Consider the following 25,396-nt stretch of genomic DNA (forward strand, 5'->3'; position numbering starts at 1 on the left):
TGAGAAATACTTTGTATAAATTGCAGTTTGTCATTTAGATCAAACTAATGATGACTGCAAGGGGCTCTTCCTCCCTCTTTTAATTTTAAGAAAATAATCAAATGGCTACTTCTTTTCTTTTCTTTCTTTCTTTCTTTTTTTTTTTTCATAATGAAGCAGTCTATGGTACTAAATCCTGATTGATTATGATGTATCCTGACTTGTTTTGTTTTGTTTTGTTTTGTTTTGTTTTGTTTTGATCAGGTTGTCCTGACAACAGCTTTGGATCCAAATGTAAAAATCCACTTGGTGGATTTCAGGGATGTATGAGACTCATTTCTGTCAGTAACAAGGTGGTGGATCTGATTTCAGTTCAGCAGGGATCCCTTGGAAACTTCAGTGACCTTCAGATAGACTCATGTGGAATCACAGACAGGTACGGATCTCATTTTTTCTTTAACTTTGACCTGTCCATTTTCAAATGTTTGGCAGCATATTAAAATTTATATATAAAATGAACATGTTTTAAAACTCCTTTCCCCCCCCCAAAAAAACCCTCCTTTTCCCACCATCACCTATTCCACAGGAAATGGATGATATTCACATTAGAAATAAGAAAAATATGCTTTTAGTTTTATGCTTCGTGTTTCCAGGGATAAAATTTAGGCGGGAGACATGTGACCATGTTATTTATATGTTAACATGCTACCGATTTACAAAAGGTAATGTTGATGCTGCTATAACTTTTATTTATTTTATTTTTATTTTTTAATTTGCATCCAAGTCATTTAGCATAGTGCTGTAATGATTTAAGGAGTAGATTCCAGTGATTCATCCCCTATGTATATAACACCCAGTGCTCATCCCAACAAGTGTCCTCCCTAATGCCCCTTACCCATTTACCCCATCCCCCATCCACAACCCCTCCAGTAAGCCTCGGTTTGTTCTCTGTAACTAAAATTCTCTTATGTTCTGTCCTCCTCCTTGTTTTTACATTATTTTTGCTTCCCTTCCCTTATGTTCATCTGTTTTGTATCTTAAATTCCTCATATAAGTGGAGTCATGATATTTGTCTTTCTCTGTCTAATTTCACTTAGCATAATATCCTCTAGTTCCATCCACGTAGTTGGAAATGGCAGGATTTCATTCTTTTTTATTGCCGACTAATACTCTATTGTATATATGTACACCACATTTCTTTATCCATTCGTCAGTCAGTGGACATTTGGGCTCTTTCCATACTTTGGTTATTATCAATAGTGCTGTTATAAACATTGGGGTGCATATGCCCCTGTGAAACAGCACGACTGTATCCCTTGGATAAATACCTACTAGTGCAATTTCTGGGTCATAAGATAGTTCTATTTTTAATTTTTTGAGGAACCTCCTTACTGTTTTCCAGAGTGGCTGTGCCAGTTTGCATTCCCACCAGCAGTGCAAAAGATCTCCTCTTTCTCTGCATCCTCGCCAACATCTGTAGTTGCCTGAGTTGTTAATGTTAGCCATTCTGACAGGTGTCAGGTCATATCTCATTGGGGTTTTGATTTGTATTTCCCTGATGATGAATGATGTTGAGCATTTTTTCATGTGTTAGCCATCTGGATGTCTTCTTTGGAGAAGTGTCTGTTCATGTCTTTTGCCCATTGCTTCATTGGATTATTTGTTTTTTGGGTTGTTGAGTTTGATAAATTCTTTATAGATTTTGGATACTAACCCTTTATCTGATATGTCACTTGCAAATATCTTCTTCCATTCTTTCAGTTCCCTTTTCGTTTTGCTGATTGTTTCCTTTGCTGTGCAGATGGTTTTTATTTTGATGAGGTCCCAATAGTTCATGTTTGCTTTTGTTTCCCTTGCCTCCAGAGACGTGTTGAGTAAGAAGTTGCCGCGGCAATGCCGCTATAATTTTAGACGAGTATAAATGTATCAAAAAAAATCATTAAACTCAATAAATTAGTACATTCTAACAGTAGTATTGATCAGCACATACCAGTAAGTCAGAGACCTATGTGGCTGGTTATCAAAATGTCTTTTGCTTCTCTGACAGCTGACTAATATTTTCAGTGGCATAGCAGTTTAACGGTTGCTCTGCTCCTAATGTGTACCTTTAACAGCACATTACTGTCTTCTCTGCAGGGCAAATAAAAAGGAACCCCTCCTTTGGAAAAGTTTGGAACTATAGCATTGATCAAGGTATAAACATGATCCAGTAGTTTCATTAGGAGCTCTAGTACAGGACATGGTAGCATAAGATTTGGGAGTTAATTGTAGAGGACAGGTAAATTTTAAAATAACAATTGATAGTTAATAATTAAAAAGTATTTTTAGGCCTGGGCAACTATAGCCAAATAATCTTGCCAGTCATGTTTTAATATGAAGGTTGTTAATTTTAATTATTGAGTTTAATGGAATGTCATGGTCATTGCGGATAAAAAAATTAAACATTGTGACAGACTTAGCTCCTACCCCGTAGAGGTGTTCAATATATATTTTGAATAAATATAAATACTGAGCTTTAAAAATAACTTTTTATTTGCATGAGACATTTTATCAACATAAACGTATATATTATATCTGTTATTATATATGATGTGTGTTATATCTAATAGACTGTTAGTCTGTCAGTGTCTGTGGATCCTGTTTTGAACACTAATAGGTGTTGTGTTGTGTGTAGAAAAAAATAATTGTAATCTCATTTAGCAATGGATTAAAAGGCCATACTTTCCTCTTTATGAATATGCATTTATCTATTTAACCCAATTTGTAGCTAAAATAATTCTTTCTATAATGAAAGATGATACGTAAAGGAAGAATTTAGACAGTAAACCTCAGTTGGCTTGATTTTGGTACTAAATGACAGTGACCTTCTCCATAGTTACGTCCACATCAGCTCTAGAACCTTAATCCCCATTTGGGGAAGGGCATGCCAGCTCTGAAGAGGTAGGGCTCACTTCCAAGTGGCTAACAATCATTAGGATCTGCGGGGAGATTCAGTCATCCACAGTCAGTGATAGTCGTGTTAACCATCTTAGATTGTAGACAATTCCTTTGGTGCCGGTGGATCCACACTTCTCCAAACTGGGTTTCTCCGAAGCTGCCGTTTTACCCGAGGAGGCTGGATTGCCTACTTTCTGGAGATACACACTTGTAAAACAGTTGGAGAATGTATGGTTTTAGTACCACACTTTGAGAAGACTTTTCAGAAAGAGTGAGCAAATTGTGGATAGATTGTGGCTATACATGCTTTCTTTTTTAAAGAAAAACTTATGACTAATAGTAGCCCTAGCAGTATTAAAAATAATAGCAAAAATCAAAGTAACTTTTATGTATGTTTACCTTTTAAATTTCCAAAAGTATTTCTCGACTCATTTTCTTATATTCAGAAGAAAACGTATATTCATTTATTTTGGTCGTCTATGCTATACCTATTGACATAGCTTCCAAGCATTATTAAATAAAGTCTCTTTTTTAAAAAAATCTGTTTACCAGGCTGTATTCTCAGCACTTAACATGAATTAGTATTTAAGTCTGTGAGTTTGAGTGACTATGTGTAAGGATGATGCAAGTGTGTAAGGAGTCTGGGAATGCATGTGTGAATGACCTACAAGTGTGTGCACGTGTGTGGGAATAGCATTGATGTGTGTGAGTGTGTGTATATGTACAAGTTAGCATGTGAGGAGCTGTGTGGCGGTGTATGTAAGGATTTGCATGAGTGTGGGAGGTGCTTTTGGATATGTGAGTAAGCTTGTGAATGTGTACGTATGTGAGAGACTGTGTGTAATGACCGTTCTAAAATGAACTTTGCCTCTTTATTTTTTAATGTTAAAGATCTCATTGGGTATATTAAATGATTTATGAATTGGACAGTGTCCCATTTAGCAGATAGAGGGGCGCTCCCTAAAATGAATGTTAAATTAATTAATGTGTATCTAAAGTAATCCTCACAAAACACCCTTAGAGTCTCTTCCTGGTAGTGTTTGTTTCTTGTAAATCTGAGAGCAGGTGCACAGAGAGGTGAGGTTGGCTAAAAGGACGCAGCTCAGGAGAGAGCCCGCATTCGATCTCAGCTCTCTGGGGCTGGCCAGGTCCCACTGAAATGTCTGCCTGCCAAACTGCACAGCCCCCTGGGCGCACATTCACATCTATTGTGGTTCCTATTCAAGCTACATATAATAAACACATAATTTGATGATTTAATATGTTGCAGTGAAAAATAAACAGGAACATGAAAAATATACTTAAAAATCTGACAGGAACTTAAGCAAATGTAGCTCCTTTTTTACTGTAACTTTAAGTTGGATCAGATCTACATGTAAAGGTGTACATATATTTACACATGCTCACACTCACCTTTGTACGGTCATTCGCACATACTCTTTACACACAGACGAACAGCCTCTCATACGTGTGTACACATTTGTGTGCTCAGTCACACACTTCCAAAGCTTTACCACATCCAGTCTTTACAATACACTCTTTATTTGCACATTCTGGCGCCTCCTTACTTACTAATCCACGCACATGCACATACACATGCGCACACTTACAAGAACATTCCCATACCCCTTACATACTCACATCTTCCTTATCCACATTCACACACGCACACTCACCTAGAAGCCCTGCCCCCGTCCTCTATGGACATACAGGGAAAGTGACCCTAAGTCAGAAATCTGGGTGCCTGAGGACTGAGGGAGGCCAGTCCCTCGGCGAGGTGAGGACAGAACCACAAAGGGGGCTGCTGTCCGTATCCCCTGCCCATTATGAACAGTGAAAATAATGACAAATATCAACAGAAAAGTGTTGGAGGCTACAGAGAATGACTAAGGAAAGAGAAGAGCGTAAATTGTTTAGAACACTGAATGAAAATCATTCCTTCACTCTACAATGTAATTTGCTGTAGGTTACTTACTAGTTGTCAGGAGAGGCTACCACGTGGTGAATTTCAACACCACCCACAATCCAGTCTTCACATTGTACTTAAAAAATGCGAAAAGTCAGGTCTAACAAGAATCAAGGAAAATGAATTCAATATCTTTCAGCAGCAGCAAATCAAATAGAAATGGCACATGTATCACACCGATTATTCATTCTTTAGAATCTTAGGTATAGCCACTTACGTCTGCTCCCTTTTAAAGCATGGCTGAGGTCCGTGAGCCTGCTGTCCTTGTCTTTTCTGATCACCAACTAGGATTTTTCGTGTTTTAAGTTTTTTAATCTCCCTCTTTCTTCTAGATTGTTACTGATCTGAAATGCTTAAAAAATACGTACAGCATGAAACATTCTTGAATGGATTCCTGTGAATCTATAAAAATACTAAAATATATATAAACTTAATTGGCATAGAAAGATGCCCACTATTTATTTGTGCATCCTTAAGAAGGAGGTTGGAAAATAACATAACGATTTTATTTATGAATATAATCACACACACAAATGCATATATGCGTTTATATATGCATGCGCATGCATGTATATATTTGTAATGGTGATTTTTATATATGAGATTATAAACCATATTTCTCCTCTGCTGTGTCCTGGGTTGTTTGATTTTTTGTACACTGGATATCTGTTTTTTATAATCAGGAAAAATCACTGGCATTGTTTTCAGTTAAAATTGGAGAAATCCTATGAGCAGAACACGAAGTTCCCATCCTTAGTTTTAATAAAGGAGGTGGCAGAAACCCCAAGCATGAATATATTCTTGATAGGCTTTGCAGTTTAATTTTTTGTTTGGGAGTAATGGAGAGCATTTCAAACTTTGGTCTCAATAGATCTTTCCATATCAATACTGAAAAGCATCCATAATCTGATCAGGGCTCTTCAGGTCGATACCAGAATCTCCCCAAGTTTTTTGGCCACAGTGCCTTATATAGTTCAGTAATTTTTTCATAGTGTTCCAAGCCAAAAGATATAACTAGCGCCTTCATTTAAGATGTAACTTAGGTCCAAACAACTTTATAGATATGTCCTAAAATTTAGTAAGCCTTTGAAAATGGAATATACATACATAATATATATTGTAATTATATATGTAGATTATATATATATATATATAATTAATATTTTAATTTTGTTTTGAATTCAACACAGCTCTTTCATAATTACATGTGTTTACCTGTTGAGTATTGCACAACTTTTCAAAACTTGGGATCAGGTCGGACACTGCCACCCTCATTTTTGTTCAACACTGATTTCACATGGTTTCACATGGTTTCAGTTTTTTAGCAACTACTGAAAACCCAGGTTCTTAAATATGGGACATCATTGAAAGGAATGTATTATGATCTAATGTTGACATTGAACTACCTCAAGCAGGAAATTGTGCAAGTTTGGGCAGATATTGAGTATGCCTCTATTTCTCTGGAAAAGTTCAAATATCCTGGGAGCCCCTGTGAGCTCCATTCAGTACCCTAGAGCACCCCAACACACTGCTATGAATTTGTGTGCCTGTCCAATGAAACTTCAATATTCCTAGAGGTATTCACTCTACTCAAAAAGTGAATAAAGATGTCCCTCCGTCTTACTTCCTTCTTTTCTTCTCTCTTTTTTATTCTTGTTTCTTTAAATATTCAGTGTAGTAAATCAATAAGATTGAGTGTTGTTATTTTATGTAAGCTATTGGTATTTCTGGCAGCATATTGAATTAGTGTTATGTTTACTTAGGGAAAAGAAAGTGCTCTGATGTAGCAGGACATGTTGAAAATTAAGCAGTCACAACCAACGAGAATTGGTTGAAATCTGATGCAGCTATTGATCTAAGGTTTGGTTCTGTGATTAAAGCACCTTAATGACAAACTGAATAACCATCAGTCATGTTAAATTTACCCTTTCTGGTACTGTGGACATTCTTCTCTCACATGACCATGACCAACAGTTTATGACAGCTCAAAATGAAAAGTAGTGATTGTATCTGCACCTTTTTGTAGGTGTTTGCCCAACTACTGTGAACATGGCGGTGAATGTTCCCAGTCCTGGAATACCTTTCACTGCAACTGTGCAAACACTGGCTACACGGGAGCTACTTGCCACAACTGTAAGCCGAACACACTTGCTTCTTCTTGCCTCTGTTCCGATTTCCTTGTTCCATTTCCCTTTTTGTGGCTGTGCGCATATATGTCCGTGGATTGGAACGTGCAAGCCTGAATTTTAGCGTCCAGTTGATTCCTAGTTTATTTTAAATCCACGCCTCTTTGCGCAAAGTTGTCGAAGTAGCTTATAGAAATAGGTAACATAAAACAGGATAGAAAAGAGTAGGAGAGCTGGCAAAGGAGAAATGTATATCGAAAAAAAAAAGGCAGCTAAGGATAACTATAAATAGTGAATAAACATAGATAATGAATAAATAATAAATAATACAGAATGAGTAATCCTTAAATTCTCATAACCCCATTAGTGAGAATAATGAAATAAGGATGGCAGGTAACGATGTTAATCATAATAGTTCATTTTATTGAATGTTTTCTAAATGCAGGTACTGATATAATATTTTGTATGTCCCAGTTCATTGAATTCTGATGTTCCAAATTCACTGAATTAGTAGGTTACTGTTATCATCCCTAGTTTACTCATGAAATAACAGAGGCTAATCACCTTGCCCAAGCCTCCTTCAATAACTGAGGGACACTGAGTATGTGAACACTTGGAATTGTGCTTCAGAGCCTGGGAGCACAACCAACAAACACTCTGTGTATATTATAAACCATGCAGTTTTTCTGATGAAGTGTTTGCATGCATTGTAAGTAAGACTCATATGCCGTTTTGATGTCCGCTTTTTCCGCACATAGGATGGGGAGATCTAAACGCCCATTTTTCTCTCCCACTTTTTCACATTATTACAGACACTGCTGAGCGGCTTCTCTCCTACTACGATGTCCCATAGCCTTGACTTCAGGCGAGGGTGTTCTATGCCGTCATCAGTCTCTCCATTCGCAGTCTCTTCACCGGGTGCTACTTTGTACTCCTGTCGGAGTGGAGAGTTAGCATCCCGGGCTCCCAGCCCTGCAGGTTCTGGAAGGGACCCTCAGAGGTCCTGATTCGGGGCTGACGAGGGCGTGAGTGGGAGGGGCTCGTGGTGTCACCCTCAAGCCTGCACCACTGCAGCCAGGGTCATTCTTAGGCATCAGCTTATCTTCGCATCATGAAGGATGCCTACTGTTGCTAAGGCCACGCCTCACTGTAACTAGAGACCAAGTTACTTGAGCCAGGTCCAGTAGCAGAAGGCCAGTCTGGTTGACTTTTTCTTATCTGTCATCTTCCTAATTGTAGTAACTCCCAACAAAACACTAATTCAATGTGTTTTAATTCACCCTTTGTTTGTAATTGTTATGAATGACTGAATCTAAATATTTACATTCTGAGGGAAAAAACTGGTTGATAAAGTATTTTTGTTTATGGCCACATTTTGCTCTAAGCATGGAGTTAACTTACTAGGTTCTTGAACAGGTAGTCCAAATGGAGCTGAAGGGTTTTGGCCAATAAACATTCTGAGAAATGGGGCCAGGAGGACAAACTTGGTTGTAGTGAAGTCTTCACTACCGTTAGCATAAATAGAGAATGGGGCAGGGATGGAGTCTTTAAAAGGTTTTATTAGAAAATAATATGTTATAAACATTCATATTATAAAGAGTCAAGCAATACACACGAAGCAAATGTACTCCCAATTACCATCATGGAATCATGTCTCCTTTCTTTTTCAAAGTTTATTTATTTATTTTGAGAGAGAGAGAGAGAGAGAGAGAGAGTACGAATAGGGTAAGGGCAGAGAGAGAGGGGAAGAGAGAGAATCCCAAGCAGGCTCTGCACTATCACTGCAGAGCCTGACATGGGGCTCGAACCCGTAAACTGTGAGATCACTACTTCAGCCAAAATCAACAGTCAGATACTTAACCAACTGAGCCATCCAGGCACCTCAGTCATGTGTCCTTTCTAATACCAACCCTGACTCTCAAGTTATGTATATCTCCTGCCAACCGCCTTCAAAGAATTTATGAACATATGTATATGTGTGCAGAAGTGAATAAAATAACCATTTTTACATGCCTGTTTCACTGCACAAAATATAAATGTGACTAGAAAAAAACCCATGCTTAAATTCTTGTCTATGTAATGTATAATAGGAACAAAATAAAACCATCAGAAGGTGGAGGTATAGGGAAGTAAGTTTGTATGATTATCTGAAATTTCAGTAACATTGAGCAAATTAGTTACATTATTTCATATTGCCTAAAAAGTCATTAACATAATTTTCAAAAATTTAGACTAGATCAAGGAAGGACATTCAGGGTATGACTTATTTCTCATTTCATAAAATCAAAAGCTTTATGAAAATTATCAGTACATATGACCAAGTGTTCAGTGTGATGTGTGTATCATATACAGCTATTAATATCAAACCTTATACATGGCAAATGTATAATTGTATAATCAAAAACGTCCAATTATGGGGACACCTGGGGGCTCAGTCAGTTAAACATCCAACTCTTGATTTCTTCTCAGGTCATGATCTCATGGTTTCTGGGATCAGGCCCCTTGTTGGGTTCTGCACTGACAGTGTGGAGCCTGCTTGGGATCCTCTCTCCCTCTCTCTCTCTGCCTGTCTCCTGCTCATGCTTTCTCTCTCCCAAAGTAAATAAATGAACTTTAAAAAAAAAACCCATCCAATTATGGATCAAAACATATTGAGACCACTTGAAGGAATATTTAATATAGATATTTCTTCTGCTTCCAATTTTAATTATCTTAAATTCTCATTACAGAGAATTAGAGGAAGTTTCTTTAGTAAATTACTTTTAAAATTATTGACGAAGGGCTTTGCCAGTCATTATGTTTTTTAAAGATTTTATCTGTGAGTAATTTTTGTGAGAAAGGAGAATTATTACAACATTATTTAAAACCTTTCTATTTCATAATTATTGGATAATAGAAGATTATTTAAGGAGATTACACTACTGTGTTTCAGATGTTAGGTGACGCTAGAATTAGAAATTCCAAAGTGGGTGTCACAAGATCCATTCGAATGGATGTCCAAAATGGGATGTCCATACTTCTAAGTATGTTAACATTTAAAACACATACCGTCTCTTTTGTTGCTTTACCTAATGTAAAAAAATATTTTTTTATTTTGACTCAGTAATCTCATATTCCTTTAATGACAGAAAGAAATGCCATGAAATTCAACCTCATTCTGCCTTTCTCTATATAGCCTACTTTCATCCATATTCGTTATTTTTTTTAAAAAAAAGAATGAGTTTTAAAGTGTGTTCTCTCTTTTCTCCCGGTCAGTAATGTACATATTACATTTCAGCACTTGGAGTGTTTTGTGTCCAAATTAGAACTTCAGAGATTCATTTTATACTATTCCATTTATGATGGTCCATTTTTTTTTACAGCTATCTATGAGCAGTCATGTGAATCCTATAAGCACAGAGGAAATACTTCAGGGTTTTACTATATAGATTCAGATGGAAGTGGTCCCCTGGAACCCTTTCTTCTATATTGCAATATGACTGGTGAGTTAATCAATTTTCATTTAATAGTTAAATTTGCATGAAGCTTTAAACACACAAAATTAAAATGAAACCAGTAGAAAGTTGGCCTAATTTGCAACTTGATTAAAAAGTATATTGTTCAGCGAAAGAGCTCAACATAAATCTTTAAAAAATAGTTTAATGGTAATGATTTAAAATGTTTTATTATTTTCAATGAATGCAGTATCTGGGTAGAACATCTAATAATAAACGTGTCTTATTAAGTCCCCAAATAAAAAGGACAGACTTTGTTTCTCTGAGAAGATTGATACATGTGAAAGCTTTGGAAAATATTTACTTTTTAAATGTAGGTAAACATAACTTGTATTCTTGAATTTGTTACTTACATACATTTAAATAGGTATTAATAGTCATGGAAAATGTGTTTGATTAAATGCAACATCCACTTATGAAAAGGGAGAAAATTAAAACAATAAATTACCAACGGAAGGAAATTTCCTTACTTTGTTAAAGAGCACTCACAAAAAACTCTCCAGCACATTCACACTTCATGGTGAAATATTGAAATCTTTACCTGTGTTACCAGCATTAACACAAGATGCCTGCTATTATCACTCTGTTCACCATTGTATGGGATAGAGGTCCTTGCCAATGCAATAAAGCAAGAGAAAGAAAGGAAGGATCGAAGTACTGGAAAGGTAGAACTAAGGTTCTCCTTATCTGTCCTCGGCCAGGTGATATATTGAGAATATTCTCCATAATTTACAGATAAACTTTAGGGTGATCACTGGGTATCAAGTTAATATAAAAACTAATTTCAGGGGCGCCTGGGTGGCGCAGTCGGTTAAGCGTCCGACTTCAGCCAGGTCACGATCTCGCGGTCCGTGAGTTCGAGCCCCGCATCAGGCTCTGGGCTGATGGCTCAGAGCCTGGAGCCTGTTTCCGATTCTGTGTCTCCCTCTCTCTCTGCCCCTCCCCCGTTCATGCTCTGTCTCTCTCTGTCCCAAAAATAAATAAACGTTGAAAAAAAAAAACTAATTTCATGTCTGTATACCAGCAATAAGCAAAATGAAGTTTTAGATTTTATTTTCAATAGCGTAAAAACTCAAATACAAGGTAATAAATCTAATGAAAGATATGCATGGTTTCTATATAGGTAAGGATAAAATGCTCATGAGATAAATTGAAATTCTAACTAGATGGGGAAATGTAAAAATTTCATTGATTGGGAAACTCTATAGTATAAATCTCAATTCTTCCCATGTAGGTATTGATTCAGTGAAAACCTTAATTAAAATTCCAGTGGAGTATTTATTTGTTGATATAATTGCTTTGGTGAAAACTGGAACTCAGATTCTAAGATTTATCAGCAGATTTGAAGGGACACAAAGAACCATATGGATAGTTGACTTACTCCAAAGGCATTGATATACAGTGAAGGGAATACGGTCTTTCAACCAGTGGTGCTTGGGAGCCAGCAGGGGGAGGGGAGGGGGTGTATATAAATGTCATAAAAAGGAATCTTGATCTCTGCATCATCAAACCCAAAAAAATGGAGTCTGGATGAACTGTGCTGTCTACTGTAGTAGCCACTTGTAACAAATGCCTATTTTGATTCCATTTTTTTTAACGTTTATTTATTTTTGACAGAGAGGAAGTTAGAGTGTGAGTGGGGAAGGGACAGAGAGAGAGGGAGACACAGAATCCGAAGCAGGCTCCAGGCTCTGAGCTGTCAGCACAGACCCCGATACAGGACTTAAACTCACGACCAGTGAGATCATGCCCTGAGCCGAGGTCGGACACTCAACCGACTGAGCCACCCAAGCAACCCTCGATTCAAATTGAATAAAAACGAATTAATAAAGCTAAATGAATTGAAATACATTTTAAATTTAGATTAATAAAAACAAGATTAAGTTAACCGTCCCGTTTTCCAACCTCACTGGCCATATTTTAACTGCTCAGCAGCTGCCTATTGCATCGTGGCCAAAAGTTTACATTGAATAGCTCTGTGTCAGGAAGTCACAGTTTTCTGGAGCAAAACAAACAGAAAAAGGAAATATTAAATTGAAGTAGGAGGTGTTTCAGAGGAAGATTCACTACTTAAAAATCAGGCAGTGAATATCTGGGGCAAGAACCTTCCAGGCAAAGGAAATAGCAAGTGCTAAGTGCTGAGAGCAGTGATCTTCCCAGGTGCTTTCAGAAAACAGCAACAAATCTAGTGTGGTAGGAGTGTGGCAAGTTATCTGGGAGTAGTGGGAGAGCAAGAGAGTCGAGTAAGGCAGGGGCAGGCGGGGAAGTCACGAGGTCCTTACAACAATGTTGTAAAGTCCCTGATATTTACTTGAGTGAGATGAGAAGACACTGGGGACTTTTAAGCACCGATGGATGCACTCTGACTGCCTTCCGTGGGATCATGATGGCTCCAGTGTTGGGAAATGCCCATCTAGGAGCAGGGGTCCACACACACACACACATGCATATACACACATACACTCCATAGGCATGGCTGTACATAAGATGCAGATCCATGTGTACGTGTGTAATGTATGTGTCTCTGTATGTCTGTAGTAGGAGTGGAAACCCGCTTGGACAACCAGTTCAAGTAGTGCAAGGATCCAGGCAAGAGGATGATGGTAGACAATAGCAGTGTGGATGGTGGAGGCAGTTTTGACTTTCTCACCAAGTATGTGTGAGATGTGAGAAAACAAAAGGAAACCAAAATAACACCACGTTCTGGCTTGGGCAGCTGGAGTAGTCGAGTTGCCGACATTTGAGAGGTGGTCAGAAAAGGCTTGAGGGCAAAGACCAGCAGCTCGGTCAAAATTTTACACATTTTGAGTTTGAGATGTCCGTGACACATTCAAAGGAGATACTGAGAAAGGCTGTTGAATATGGGAGCAAAAGTTCCTTTGGATTAATGTGTAATTCTAAAACCTGGAGGATGGTGCTGAAACCATGGCAACAGATATTTGGGAAAATTACAAAATTAGACTGTATCTTCAAAGGTTTTTCATGTAACACAGCTAGGCGTCTTCCATTTGTTCTCACAGTCATTGAAGGCATTGCCTGTCTTAGTCCGTTTGAGCTGCTGTAGCAAAATAACCACGGACTGGGTAGCCTACAAACAACAGAAATTCATTTCTTACAGTTTTAGAGACTGGGAAGTCCAAGCTCGTGGCACCAGCATAGTCAACTGAGGGTCTCTCCTGGGCCACAGACTTCTGGTATTCTCATGTGATGGAAGAGGGTCTCTGGGGTCTCTTTTACAAGATGACTGATCCCCACCCTCATGACCTAATTACCCGATGATTCAACATATGAATGGAGGGGGGCACAAACATTCGGGCACTGCCCACACGCCAAAGCACCCTAAGACACATGATTCCCGCATGTGTGTCCCTTCAGTGACGGACCCAGCACGGACCCCCAGGCAGCACTTGAGTCAGGTTCTGACAACGTGGTTGCGGTGACAACAGAATCAATATTTTACAAATCTTCCCAGTTGACTCCTCTGTGTACCTAGCTTTGAGAATCACTGCTTTGGACCTGTGCTTCTCCAACTTCACAAAACAGACTGTTCTATTATGTGAGGTTGAAACATAATACACTTGAAAATACTTCACAGAGAGGAAGGGAAGACTTTGCAGTGAAATACAGGAATTTAAGTGTCAAATAACTTTTTGATTTTTCTTGTTCGTACAGCTTGGGTGGTGAGTGACATTCAACAATCTATCCCTGCGTCCTTGTGAATCCTGTGTTCCCACAATGCATCCTGAAGTATCCACAGGCACATGCTTAGAAGGTTTTGATTCTATAAATCAGATACCTCTAGGTTGATAAGTATCTGTAATCTTTAAAACTTTACGAAACATAGACACACACCACACACATACACACACAAGTCTCATTATCCGTGATTGTAACATCGTTATGTTCCACAAGGCAACAACAGACACCGAATTAGCCAACATTCTCATCAACCGATCAACACATGGCCTTGTTTGACTTGTGTTTCAGATTAGAGACACCTTATTTAATACATACTGTTAATTCATTGACACTGAACTCACAACCAACAGCACTGTGACTCATACTTCAACGAGGTTTATTCTAGCACCTGTTTTCTCATGAGGCACGTCACACAGCCTTCTTGAACTTGAAATACTGGACAGCTCTTAAGCACCACACTTCGAGGCCATTGTTAAAAAAAATTTTTTTTGGATACGTGTGGATTGGGCAACTCAAGCTTTTTGCTGCGTGTACATGTCTGTAGATGTACAAGAGTGCCTCGAGTCATGATTTGGGGGTTCAAATAAATTTTAGGCAGTAGGCGATTTCCAGATAATGAGGAACTGCAAATAGTGAGGATTGAATTATATTTACATACATACATATATTATCTTTGTATGGACAATCATTCCAAAATTGATAGGCCATGTGCACTCAAATTATCTAAATGACAAGGAAATTCCGAGTTTCATTTTATGGAATGAATTGTTCCCTTTCTATTAAATCAACGTTTACCTCCTCCTATTACTTTACCAGTCACGAGCCTTATCGCAGTCAATGAAGCGTCGTGCTAATTCGATAACAACTCTGACGGACATGAAGGAAATATGTATATGCACACATACAGAGGTTAATTTTGCCTCAGCAAAATGATCAGAAAGCATTGATGCTGGAGAGGACATTCGCAATATGTGAAGCCGTTTGAAAAGCAAGCCACTGAGAGCAGATACAGATAATCCAGTTAGGAGTCAGCTAAGTGTCATCAGAAACCCCAGAATATTGAAATACATTCACGCTAAAGTGGCAATCCCAGAATGTAACAACCCAGTGAAAAATAATGTTACAGCTTGAAACCTTCCCTATTGATCTGGTTTTTGCAAATGAGGAAAGCAGGGAGGTTGGGGAAAGAGTCATTAGGGAGCAATCAGAGACTAAAACCTTGTCTCCTTTCTCCCAGTCTGAACATTTTTCCACTAGAAAAGGCTGTGTTCTATCAGTGTCACATTGCTTATAGCCAGTAACATATCCTCTAGTTGTATAAATCAAGTATAACAATTATAAAAACAAGGCAAAATGCTGAATCAGTAACTTGCAAATGGGTAACTTAAAAAAAAATCCAGTTATTAGTCTAGAATCATTGTCAAACAAATGATTCCACGTGGATTTAAATACCTTGAAGCACTACAAGCTAAAAACTACAAAGGAAACTTCTTTTGAATGGATAATTTCCCAAACTATGTTAAAGACTGAAAATTCTTTCTAAACAGAGTACTGTAAATATAATTTGAAAATAAGTAGACAGGATAATAGGAATCCCAATAGCTGTCTCTTTAGAAATGTACATGGCTTTTTTCTTCTACACTAAATCCACTTTTTCTTTTCTTTTTTTTTTTTAAGTTTATTTTTTGGGCGCGGGGGTGGCGCAGAGAGAGAGAGCCACAGAATCTGAGCAGGCTTCAGGCTCCCAGCTGTCAGCACAGAGCCCGACGTGGGGCTAGAACCCGTGAACCGTCAGATCATGACCTCACCCAAAGTCAGATGCAGTGAGCCACCCAGGAGCCCTTAAATCCACTGCTCTTTCTAAAATGAAATAGCTCTAGGTTCAAGGCGTTGTTTCTCGTGATCAAACATTGCATTTTAAGGACAATTGTTTCAGTGGGGAGCGATTGATGAGTGCTTGAGCTGGGGCTTTCAAACTTTGATGATAATGCTAATTATGTCGCTTAACCTTATTCTTTCTCTCTGCACCACCACCAAGACTCCTACGTTTAGTTTCACTGACTCAATTTTCAAGCCCAAGGCCTGGGCCTCTGCTCTCTAAACAAGCTCTGAGATAGGGGCTCCTGAGACCATCCCCTGGGAAAGCTGGAGCGTCGTAAGATTTATAACAACAAAATTATTTTTACTCTAGGCATTTCAACAATCAGGCCTTCCTGATAGCTCTGAGAGTTAATAACCAACTATCGTTATTCAGATGCAGCCTTGTTTACGTCCAGTTTTGCCCCAGAACACTAGCTGCTCTTCCCTTTCATCTCCGAGGCTTTCCTGAACACAGCACTTCCTACCTGACCTCACAGCTTTTCATCACATCTGTCACCCTCCGCTGTTAATCCTGAAGGAACACTAGCTCTGCAAGAGTGTTGCTTAAACAGCATGTTTTTTCTTTACACTGTTATCACACTAAAAAATAGCAGTCAGCCTAAGATAAATCAGGTTCTTAATTACTCAGGTGCTTTACATACAATCTATATATTAGAAATCTCTTCGGGGAAAGACACCGGTGGACCCAAACTGCCTTTCCACTTTTTTTTTAGTATATTTATTAAATTTCATAGATTTGCTGCCCGTTTCAGCTGTCTTTCCTTACTCATGTCCCTGTGTCTCCTTACTGCAACAACTTAACTCTCTTTGCCTTTGGTAGAGGGTAATTAAAAAAAAATAATAATACAATCATGACTCTTAGGCAGATAGAAAAATAAAAGCTCAAAAACACATTGTAAAGATTTTAACGCATTGTTCATGAGGAAACTGGTAAGCTGTTACAGCCAGTTCAAAGGAGAATCCAAAGAACAGACCTCGGGGCACATCGGTAATGTTGAAATTAATGTGCAGACAGAGGAAGACCTGGCTTCGTCCATAGTAGAAAAGGGGAGTCCCTTGAACTTCTGCCGGATGGAATTTGCTCGTCTGCGGGCAATCATTACTTGTTGTAAGGAAAACAATGCTTTGCTTGCTGAGCCAATAAGTAAGACTAAACACATTAATTAATTAAATCTAGAAGCCTGTGTTAAAGGATAATTTCATATGCATATGTCTTGGAAGTTAGAGATAGTGAATTTCTCTGGAGAGATTGAGAAGGCTTATCCCCCCCAGATGCATTTGCCTGCACTCCAAAAGTGATTTAAACAACCTGTGGACTGGCACCTCTCCCCAGAGATCTGTGGCGTTCTAGAGCCAGAAGGCCCGTCTCCCTCTGTGGAGGGGAGGAGAAGATGTGCCAGCCATCGCCCGTAATCTCCAAGTCTCATACTTGTGGGGGTTTCCTCTCTTGGGTGCAGACCCCGCATGGGCGGGCGCGTCTGGCGCTCTCTGTATTGGCCCACGGGACATTGGGCCGTAGAGCCTAGAGGCTGCTAAGATTTTCCGTGGGCAGACGGCCCCTGATCCAAAGACTCCTGTGTCTGTGAGCGGCCGTCTTCCTCCACCCGTGTAAATCTAGATCTCGGTAGCTAGATGCAGACAAACGGATAGAATGCAGATAGGAGGCAAGATAACCAGTTAACTTACAAGTAGGATAATGTGTCACGCCCTCCACAGTGTCAGACTTACTCTTTTGCAAAACTATGAGTTGACAGTTTACAAAGTTCTAAAGCAGCTGAGAGGCAAGGCAAGGCTTACGGCCGGCCACCATGGAACCTGAAGGTTGTACTCTCGTCTGGAGAGTACCTTGTCTTTAATTCGTTAATGTGTTTATTCCCTCAGTTCTGTAACTAAAGTCTTTTGGGCGTGTTGTGCCAGCCCCCGTGCTGTGTGCTGCAGATACGGTGGTTAGCAAATCAGAAACCATCACTCTTCTCAGGGAGCCTCCAGGCCAGTGGAAAAGCCCCATGGAATAAATCACAAAATGCTGAGTTACAAATTATGATAAAGTCTGTGTCCTTTACGGTTGTAATTTCTAAACATCAGCTAATGCAATCACGTCGGAAAGAGCAGGAGAGAGGCTCGGGGTTAATAGTTGTGAGAGGTTCCCCTGTTTGCAAAGCACATGGGGCTTTGCATGGCTGCTGGGCACTCATTTTCTCATTGCTCCTCGTGATGATTCCACTGTCTCTGCTTCGCCCTGGAAATCGAGATTGCCTGATAAATGCAGCATCTGTTTAACTTCATGCTTTGTAGCACTTTTTATTGAAAAATGAAATCAGCAACACCTGAGTGGCTCAGTCAGTTAAGCGTCTGATTCTCGATTTCGGCTCTGGTCGTGATCTCACGGTTCGTGAGTTGAAGCCCTGCGCTGGGCTCTGTGTTGACGGTACAGAGCCTGCTTGGGATTCTCTTTCTCCTTCTCTCTGCCCCGGCCCCCCTCAAAATGAATAAATATTTTTAAAAAATGAAATCATTTAAAGAAACTACCGTAACACTGAAATTTTAGAATTTCAAAAGGAAACATTTCTGGGCACGGTCCTTCAAGGGATGTCGTGCACCACAGCCTTGGATTTCTTACCCCTTAAAAGACCTTTAGAATCATGTGTTTACTGTGACCCAGTGGATGCTCAACTCTAGGGAAGCCCCTCTCGGTGTGAACCAAAAGGCAAAGAGGCAAAAGCAGGCATATTGTCCTGTTCCTTTGGCAGCTACCCAGCCAGAGTCGAGCTTCCTCATGCTGTCCATTGATTCATTACAAGGAAATTTTATTGTTTGCTGAACAATTAAAGCAGACTCCAGTGGAGGCTAGGTTAGTGGATTTGCCTGATTAATGATCATGAACTTCTTTTTTTTCTTAAAGATTATGTATTTATGGGGCGCCTGGGTGGCGCAGTCGGTTAAGCGTCCAACTTCAGCCAGGTCACGATCTCGCGGTCCGTGAGTTTGAGCCCCGCGTCGGGCTCTGGGCTGATGGCTCGGAGCCTGGAGCCTGTTTCCGATTCTGTGTCTCCCTCTCTCTCTGCCCCTCCCCCATTCATGCTCTGTCTCTCTCTGTCCCAAAAATAAATAAAAAACGTTGAAAAAAAATTAAAAAAAAAAAGATTATGTATTTATGTATTTCTTTTGAGAGTGCGAGTGAGCACATGCGAGCGAGGGAGGGGCAGGGAGAGAGGGAGAGAGAAAATCCCAAGCAGGCCGAGGCGGGGCTCGATCCCACAAACCTTGAGGTCCTGACTTGTGCTGGACCAAGAGTCAGACGCTTAACCGACTGAGCCACCCAAGCGCCCCAATAATCACAGACCTCTAATAGCGAAGGTTGGGTTGGCTAAAATCATAGAATTTCAGACCTATGATATTGTCCTATATTCTGCCAGTTTATTTTCTAAATTTGGAAATGGAGGCTCATATTTTACCTGACTTTCTTAAGGGCACATCTATTCCAGATCTGCAACTCAAATATCCTGACGGTCTCTATACTATGTCACAGTCTGGCCATCCATAATTAATTTCATTAGCTTTTATATCATGTCCTCTTTAAGGAAATTAATTTACTGATAAAGCTGAATGGTGAGGAGAAATGCAAAGCAGAAAGAAAAGTAACAGCTATTGTTTCCAAGAAAAATAGTGATGCACTCACACATAGAAGGCAATAAGACTGTCAAAGCTGCCTCCCGTCTTATTTAGCAGACAGACCTTTCTATTCAAAATTCTGGTGACCTGGTGAGGCATGGGAGTGAAATCTCTTATCTTGTTTTGATTGTCGATCCATGTGAATGCATTAGCTAAAGAGAGGGGAGGAAATTCTACCTACTGCTTCCTCCAATTTGGAATAGTCCTCTGTAATACAGAAGAGTTATGTGACTTAACGTCACATAGATAGCAGAGTTTTGACAACTTCCAATCTGTTTCTTACCTATTAAATCAGAGGACTTTTGATTAATCTGTTCTTGTGCCTGCATCTATCACCATAAATATAATGCGAAGTCAATTTCTGGGAAGGTTGAAGGCTAGATACAATATGCCTATCTTCCGTTACAAACATTGTAGGATTTTTATTTCATTTCATAATTTTGGTAATCATTATGATGGTAATGTTTACAGACATTCAAGTGTCGATAGGGATTGCTCTAGCAAGGACTCAAAGATATTTTATTTTTTATTTTAGTTGAGTTGCTGATGCTGTATCAGGTGTGTTCAGCTCAAGGAAGTAACGTCCTACTGTATTCCATAACTATGCACATCACACAATACCAAAATGAATATTTAAAATTCGATTTAAAAAGAAAAGGATGGGCACTCATAATTAAATGTTGTCTGAAGAGAGAGATATATATAGCCCATAAAAATCTGACCTTTCTTTGCTGGTAAAGGGAATGGCAAAGGGAATTTTTAAGAGTAGAAAAATCATCGCTTATATCATATAATTTAAAATATTTCAGAAATTCACAGATACACCTTTTTTCACATCGTAGCATCCCTGAATTCAGGGTGTGTCAATAATCAACAATGTTTTATAGTTATAATAGGCAGCTTTTTCTTTTGTTTTTTTAAGTAAAATCATGATGCATCTTTAAAAAATAGAATATTGGATTCAGTGAAATGAAACGTGTCGCAAATTTTAATAATTAGTTTTCTTAATATTTTTCACCATAAACATTTTCTGGTTAAATTATATGGCCACGTAAAATAAAAATCATGGCAAATGCATGACAGTCATATAAACTTCAGGGAAAAGAGTCACTTTACTATAATTTAAATATTTTAAGAACCCATTTGTGTTGAAACCTCTCAGAGAGGTTTGATGACTAGAAAAACTTGACTCAGATAAAAGGTGATTTTGATTTTCTTTATTTATTTTAACTTTTGCAGACTAGTGATGGTCTCCTCTCTTTCTTCCCCATTTCCGCATACAAGAAACTGCGTGGACCGTCATACAGCACAATGGCTCTGACCTAACAAGAGTCAGAAACACTAACCCAGAGAACCCATATGCTGGGTTTTTCGAGTATGTGGCCAGCATGGAGCAGCTCCAGGCCACAATTAACCTTGCGGACCACTGTGAGCAGGAGCTTACCTACTACTGCAAGAAGTCACGGCTTGCCAATAAACAAGGTAAGGAAACTGAGGCACCTGTCCCTCTGTGCACATGGCACCGTTGCTTTACTTAACCAACTCCCGAGGATTTGAATCACGCCGTAGTGGTGGTGGCATTCGGCCACGGAGCGTGTCTGCCCCCTGTATACTTAGCAAACATGTCACAGTCTGGAAGTCACAGCAATGCTTTTGCCCGAAGAAAGAACAAGGTCAATTTACTCTGAGCTTTGTTCAAAACCTCGATTGCCTTCGGAGTCTCTTCCTGGCCTCAGTCAGATAACTCTACAGAAAGGAGCTTCATTCTGATCCTCAATGAATGCTCAGTGTCTATCCTTTAGAAAGGGCAGGTGACACATACGGTTTGTTTTATCAGGAAGAGAGTTCATGAAAATATGACTCACTTTTCTCAAAGTGACTATTCTGTGCGACTCTTTTTTCATGGATTGTTGGCAGCTAGCCTCTGGGTAAAATTGAAAATTAGAATAGGCTGCTGAAAACAGTTTATTCAGCAGTTTAAATCGGAAATCAGAAAACCATCTTTTAACTCTTTCCTTTATTCTACTTTTAATAACCAGTCTGCTCTTCAGTTCTGTGTTTGGTTTTGTTTTCCCGTTAGAACATCTCATTATGTGACGGTATCTTGGGCCCCACCGCCCAGTGCTGGTGCAGTGCTGGAATTTACTGCAGGCGCTTTCCATCTGGCCTCCCGTAGGCATCCCTCATATCTTCTCATCACCCAATGTGTAATCTAGAATTTAATCTTTTTGAAGGGAATTAAGCTTTAAGAAACACGACTTCCGTCATGACGCTTTTCTACTTAACGAAGCTCCAGGCCTGCCTCTTTGCTGTCCGTCCAAAACAGACTCTTGTCTGATTCATACCATTCCCTAAGACACTGTTTTCTAGGAGTAATATTGAGGTATATTCTTCTTTAGAAATTAGAAAGATTCTGAGACGTCTGCACAATAAAGCTACTTGGCGCATGTTTACCCCTGTTTGTTATCTTTTTTTTTTTTAATTTTTTTTTTCAACATTTATTTATTTTTGGGACAGAGAGAGACAGAGCATGAACGGGGGAGGGGCAGAGAGAGAGGGAGACACAGAATCGGAAACAAGCTCCAGGCTCTGAGCCATCAGCCCAGAGCCTGACGCAGGGCTCGAACTCACAGACCGCGAGATCGTGACCTGGCTGAAGTCGGACGCTTAACCGACTGCGCCACCCAGGCGCCCCGGCCCCTGTTTGTTATCTTAAGAGAGGTCTGAATACCATGACAACAATTTTAAAAGACATGCATTTCATATGTGAATGTCATATGTCATATGGGTCAAGCAGAAAGATTTTGAACCCTTTTTTGTTAAGTTCATTTATTTATTTCGAGAGAGACGGAGAGAATGCAAGCTGGGAGCTGCGGAGGGACAGAGAGAGAGAGAGAGAGAGAGAGAGAGAGAGAGAGAGGGAATATCCCAAACAGGCTCTGCAGAGTCAGCACAGAGCCCCAGGTGGGGCTCAAACTCGCAAAACCGTGAGATCGTGACCTGAGTGGAAATCAAGAATCGGATGCTTCACTGACTGAGCCACCCAGGTGCCCCAAGATTTTGAACTCTCGAGATGACATTTGAACTTGTTGCTTCTAGTTAAGCAGCTTTTCTCCTTACTGTCCACCCACGTAATACAACCAGATTATTCTTTCCCTTATGACTGGCTTCACACCCTCTCCTCCTTTTTCTCCTTCCTCTATTTCGGAATGTCCTCGTTTGGCCATTTACCCCCACCAACCCTTCCCATCTTGCTGGTCTCCTCTCACATCTTACCCCCCCTGAAACCTCAATCCCATTTGTGAATGACCATCAGATAGTTACAGTGTAAAGAGCATAAGACTTAAAGGCAGGGAGAGATGTGGGTTCAAATTCCAGGGCTCTTGTTGATTAGGTATAGAGCTTGGATAGATGAATCTTTCTCTTCTATGACATGGGGCCAGTGGTACCAACCTCACAGGGTGTGGCAATAATTGGATGACATAGCACAGCACGTACAAAGTGCCTGAAGTGAGCTTCTCTCTTTTCAGCTCTCTGGTGCATCACGGTTATAGTTCACGTAGCAGTTTAGTATGCAACTGATTGTTCATTGATGCTTAGAATCTAAAAACATAGAGAAGCAAATATGGAAGTGTAATCTAAGAAGAATGAGAACCTTATTTATGGAAGGACAAATGAATGAGATGCAACAAAATGAACTGAGTTACCTAACTAGAAAAGAAAGACAAAAGGGAAGATAAGCCTCAAAGTCACAAATCAGCCAAACTCTGGAAGAAACAGAAAACAAAATCCCCAAGGGGCTGGCGAGCAAGCACCACCCAAAGTAAAGAGCACAGTATAGAGTGTGAAGGAACCCCTCCCTTCATGGCCAATGGTGCCCATGCGTCTGGGTGTTTGAGCCAGTCTTGAGAGCCACTAGTAAAGAAAAGGCTGTAGAACAAAGGGTGGTGATGCTTGTTACATACACAGATTTTCGTCAGGTCCATCACCCAAGAACTCATATGGAATGAACTTAAGTTTGAAAATAGAGAGAACAGGGGCACCTGGGTGGCTCAGTTGGTTGGGCAACTGACAGTCAGCTCAGGTCATGATCTCACCCTTCGTGGGTTGGAGCCCCGCCTCGGGCTCTGCGCTAATCAAAACAGAGCCTGCTTCGGAGTATTTGTCTCATTCCCTCTCTCTCTCTGCCCCTCCCCCACAAATTCTCTCTTTCTCTCAAATAAATAAATATATAAACACACAAAAAAGGAAAATAGAACAATTTGGAGTTTAAGTTCACAATAAGAAATACATGGGGAAGAACAGGAAGGTGCTGTCAGACAAGTTAAGTTTACAGTTTCAGATCTTAAAGGTAGAGCAGTTTCAAATAATAATGGTGCCATAACTGTGGACGAATAAAGTGGGATGTGTATGAAAATAAATTTTTTGCAAGCTGTGGAGCTATGACTCAGCACATTGAAAAGATGATCAATGTGGATACTCAGGTCATTTGGGATTTTAACTATGGGAAGGGGAATGTCCTGCCAGGATCACTGATATTTTATAATTTTAATTTTTAACCTAGAAAATTTCTCATGACTTTCTCCATTCTTTCCTATACTTATTTAAATTCTTCAGGACACTTGAAAAAGTCTTAAAGGGAACCGCATGTCCTTGGTACTTTAAAACATTCAGTGGTTTCAAGGAAGATTGGCGAAAATATTATTCAATATTTAGGAATAATTTATTTTCTTTTTAATCTATGAACACATAATGTTTAAGCAGTATATTGGGATATACCTATTAAATGTTTCAAGATGGTTAAGTTCATCATGCAATTAAAAAAAATGAAAAACCTTGATTTTAATGTCTTTATTCATAACACAAACTTCCAGTTCACTTGGGTTTTTTGGCATGGTATGTGCTGGTATGGAAAGGAACACTGGGAGAGAGGTTGTCAGCATTAGTAGAGGTTTAATCAAATAGTAAGTTGTTATGAGCATTGACATTTGTAAATGAGGGAGAAATTAGTATAAGTCCGTATTTTCAATAGGACCCATGGCAGTAACTTAAAAGTTTTGAAAGTCAACAGAAAAATGATCTAACAACTTTGAGGAGCTGACTGATTTGATGTCACATTCTTCTCATGCCCTGATTCTCAAATGACTATGATTTTTCCTCACTACCTGTTGTTTTTTGCTAAGACAGATTGCCTGCATTCCTCACCTGAATGTTCTGTCTATTCTTTGTGCTAGTTCTTTGGCATCATGTTTAGTCGTAACTCTGAGAAGGAGCTGGAAGCTGAACATTCATCATAGAAAGCAATGCACTTGGCTAAGGGAAACTTTGTTTTTGAGTGTAGCGTTTGCTTCAGGCATAAAGATCTTTCAGTGTTATTTCTGTAGTCTCCAAATAAATAGCCAAGCCATTAAATGGAAGAAAAAAAACCCACATACTTCCAAATAGATCCTAAATCATAAGGAGGGGGTGCCATACAATGCCTAGTGTAAATAAACAGCTCATGTGTTTTTAGTTGAATAAATGTATTGAGATCAATCGCTGACTTTCCATAACATTCTGTAGTGTTTTAATGGGCATTTCATGATCTCAAATCAGTTTTGCTTCTGATATCATAATTACTGTGGTTTATATTTTGATGCCTT

The 25,396-nt window shown here is 39.4% G+C and overlaps 1 protein-coding gene across 4 annotated transcripts in view; it reads left to right on the forward strand.

Moving 5' to 3' along the window:
* CNTNAP4 (contactin associated protein family member 4) overlaps nt 1–25,396 on the forward strand; it is a 252,819-nt gene that overhangs the window by 165,382 nt on the left and 62,041 nt on the right. For all 4 annotated transcript variants that reach the window (XM_023245047.2, XM_023245046.2, XM_045046819.1 and 1 more), the window contains 4 exons: nt 244–415; nt 6,909–7,015; nt 10,371–10,490; nt 21,039–21,236. In XM_023245047.2, coding sequence (XP_023100815.2) covers nt 244–415; nt 6,909–7,015; nt 10,371–10,490; nt 21,039–21,236 — 597 coding nt within the window. The remainder of the gene's footprint in view (nt 1–243; nt 416–6,908; nt 7,016–10,370; nt 10,491–21,038; nt 21,237–25,396) is intronic.

This window comes from Felis catus, chromosome E2 (assembly GCF_018350175.1).
Source record: "Felis catus isolate Fca126 chromosome E2, F.catus_Fca126_mat1.0, whole genome shotgun sequence".
NCBI lineage: Eukaryota > Metazoa > Chordata > Mammalia > Carnivora > Felidae > Felis > Felis catus.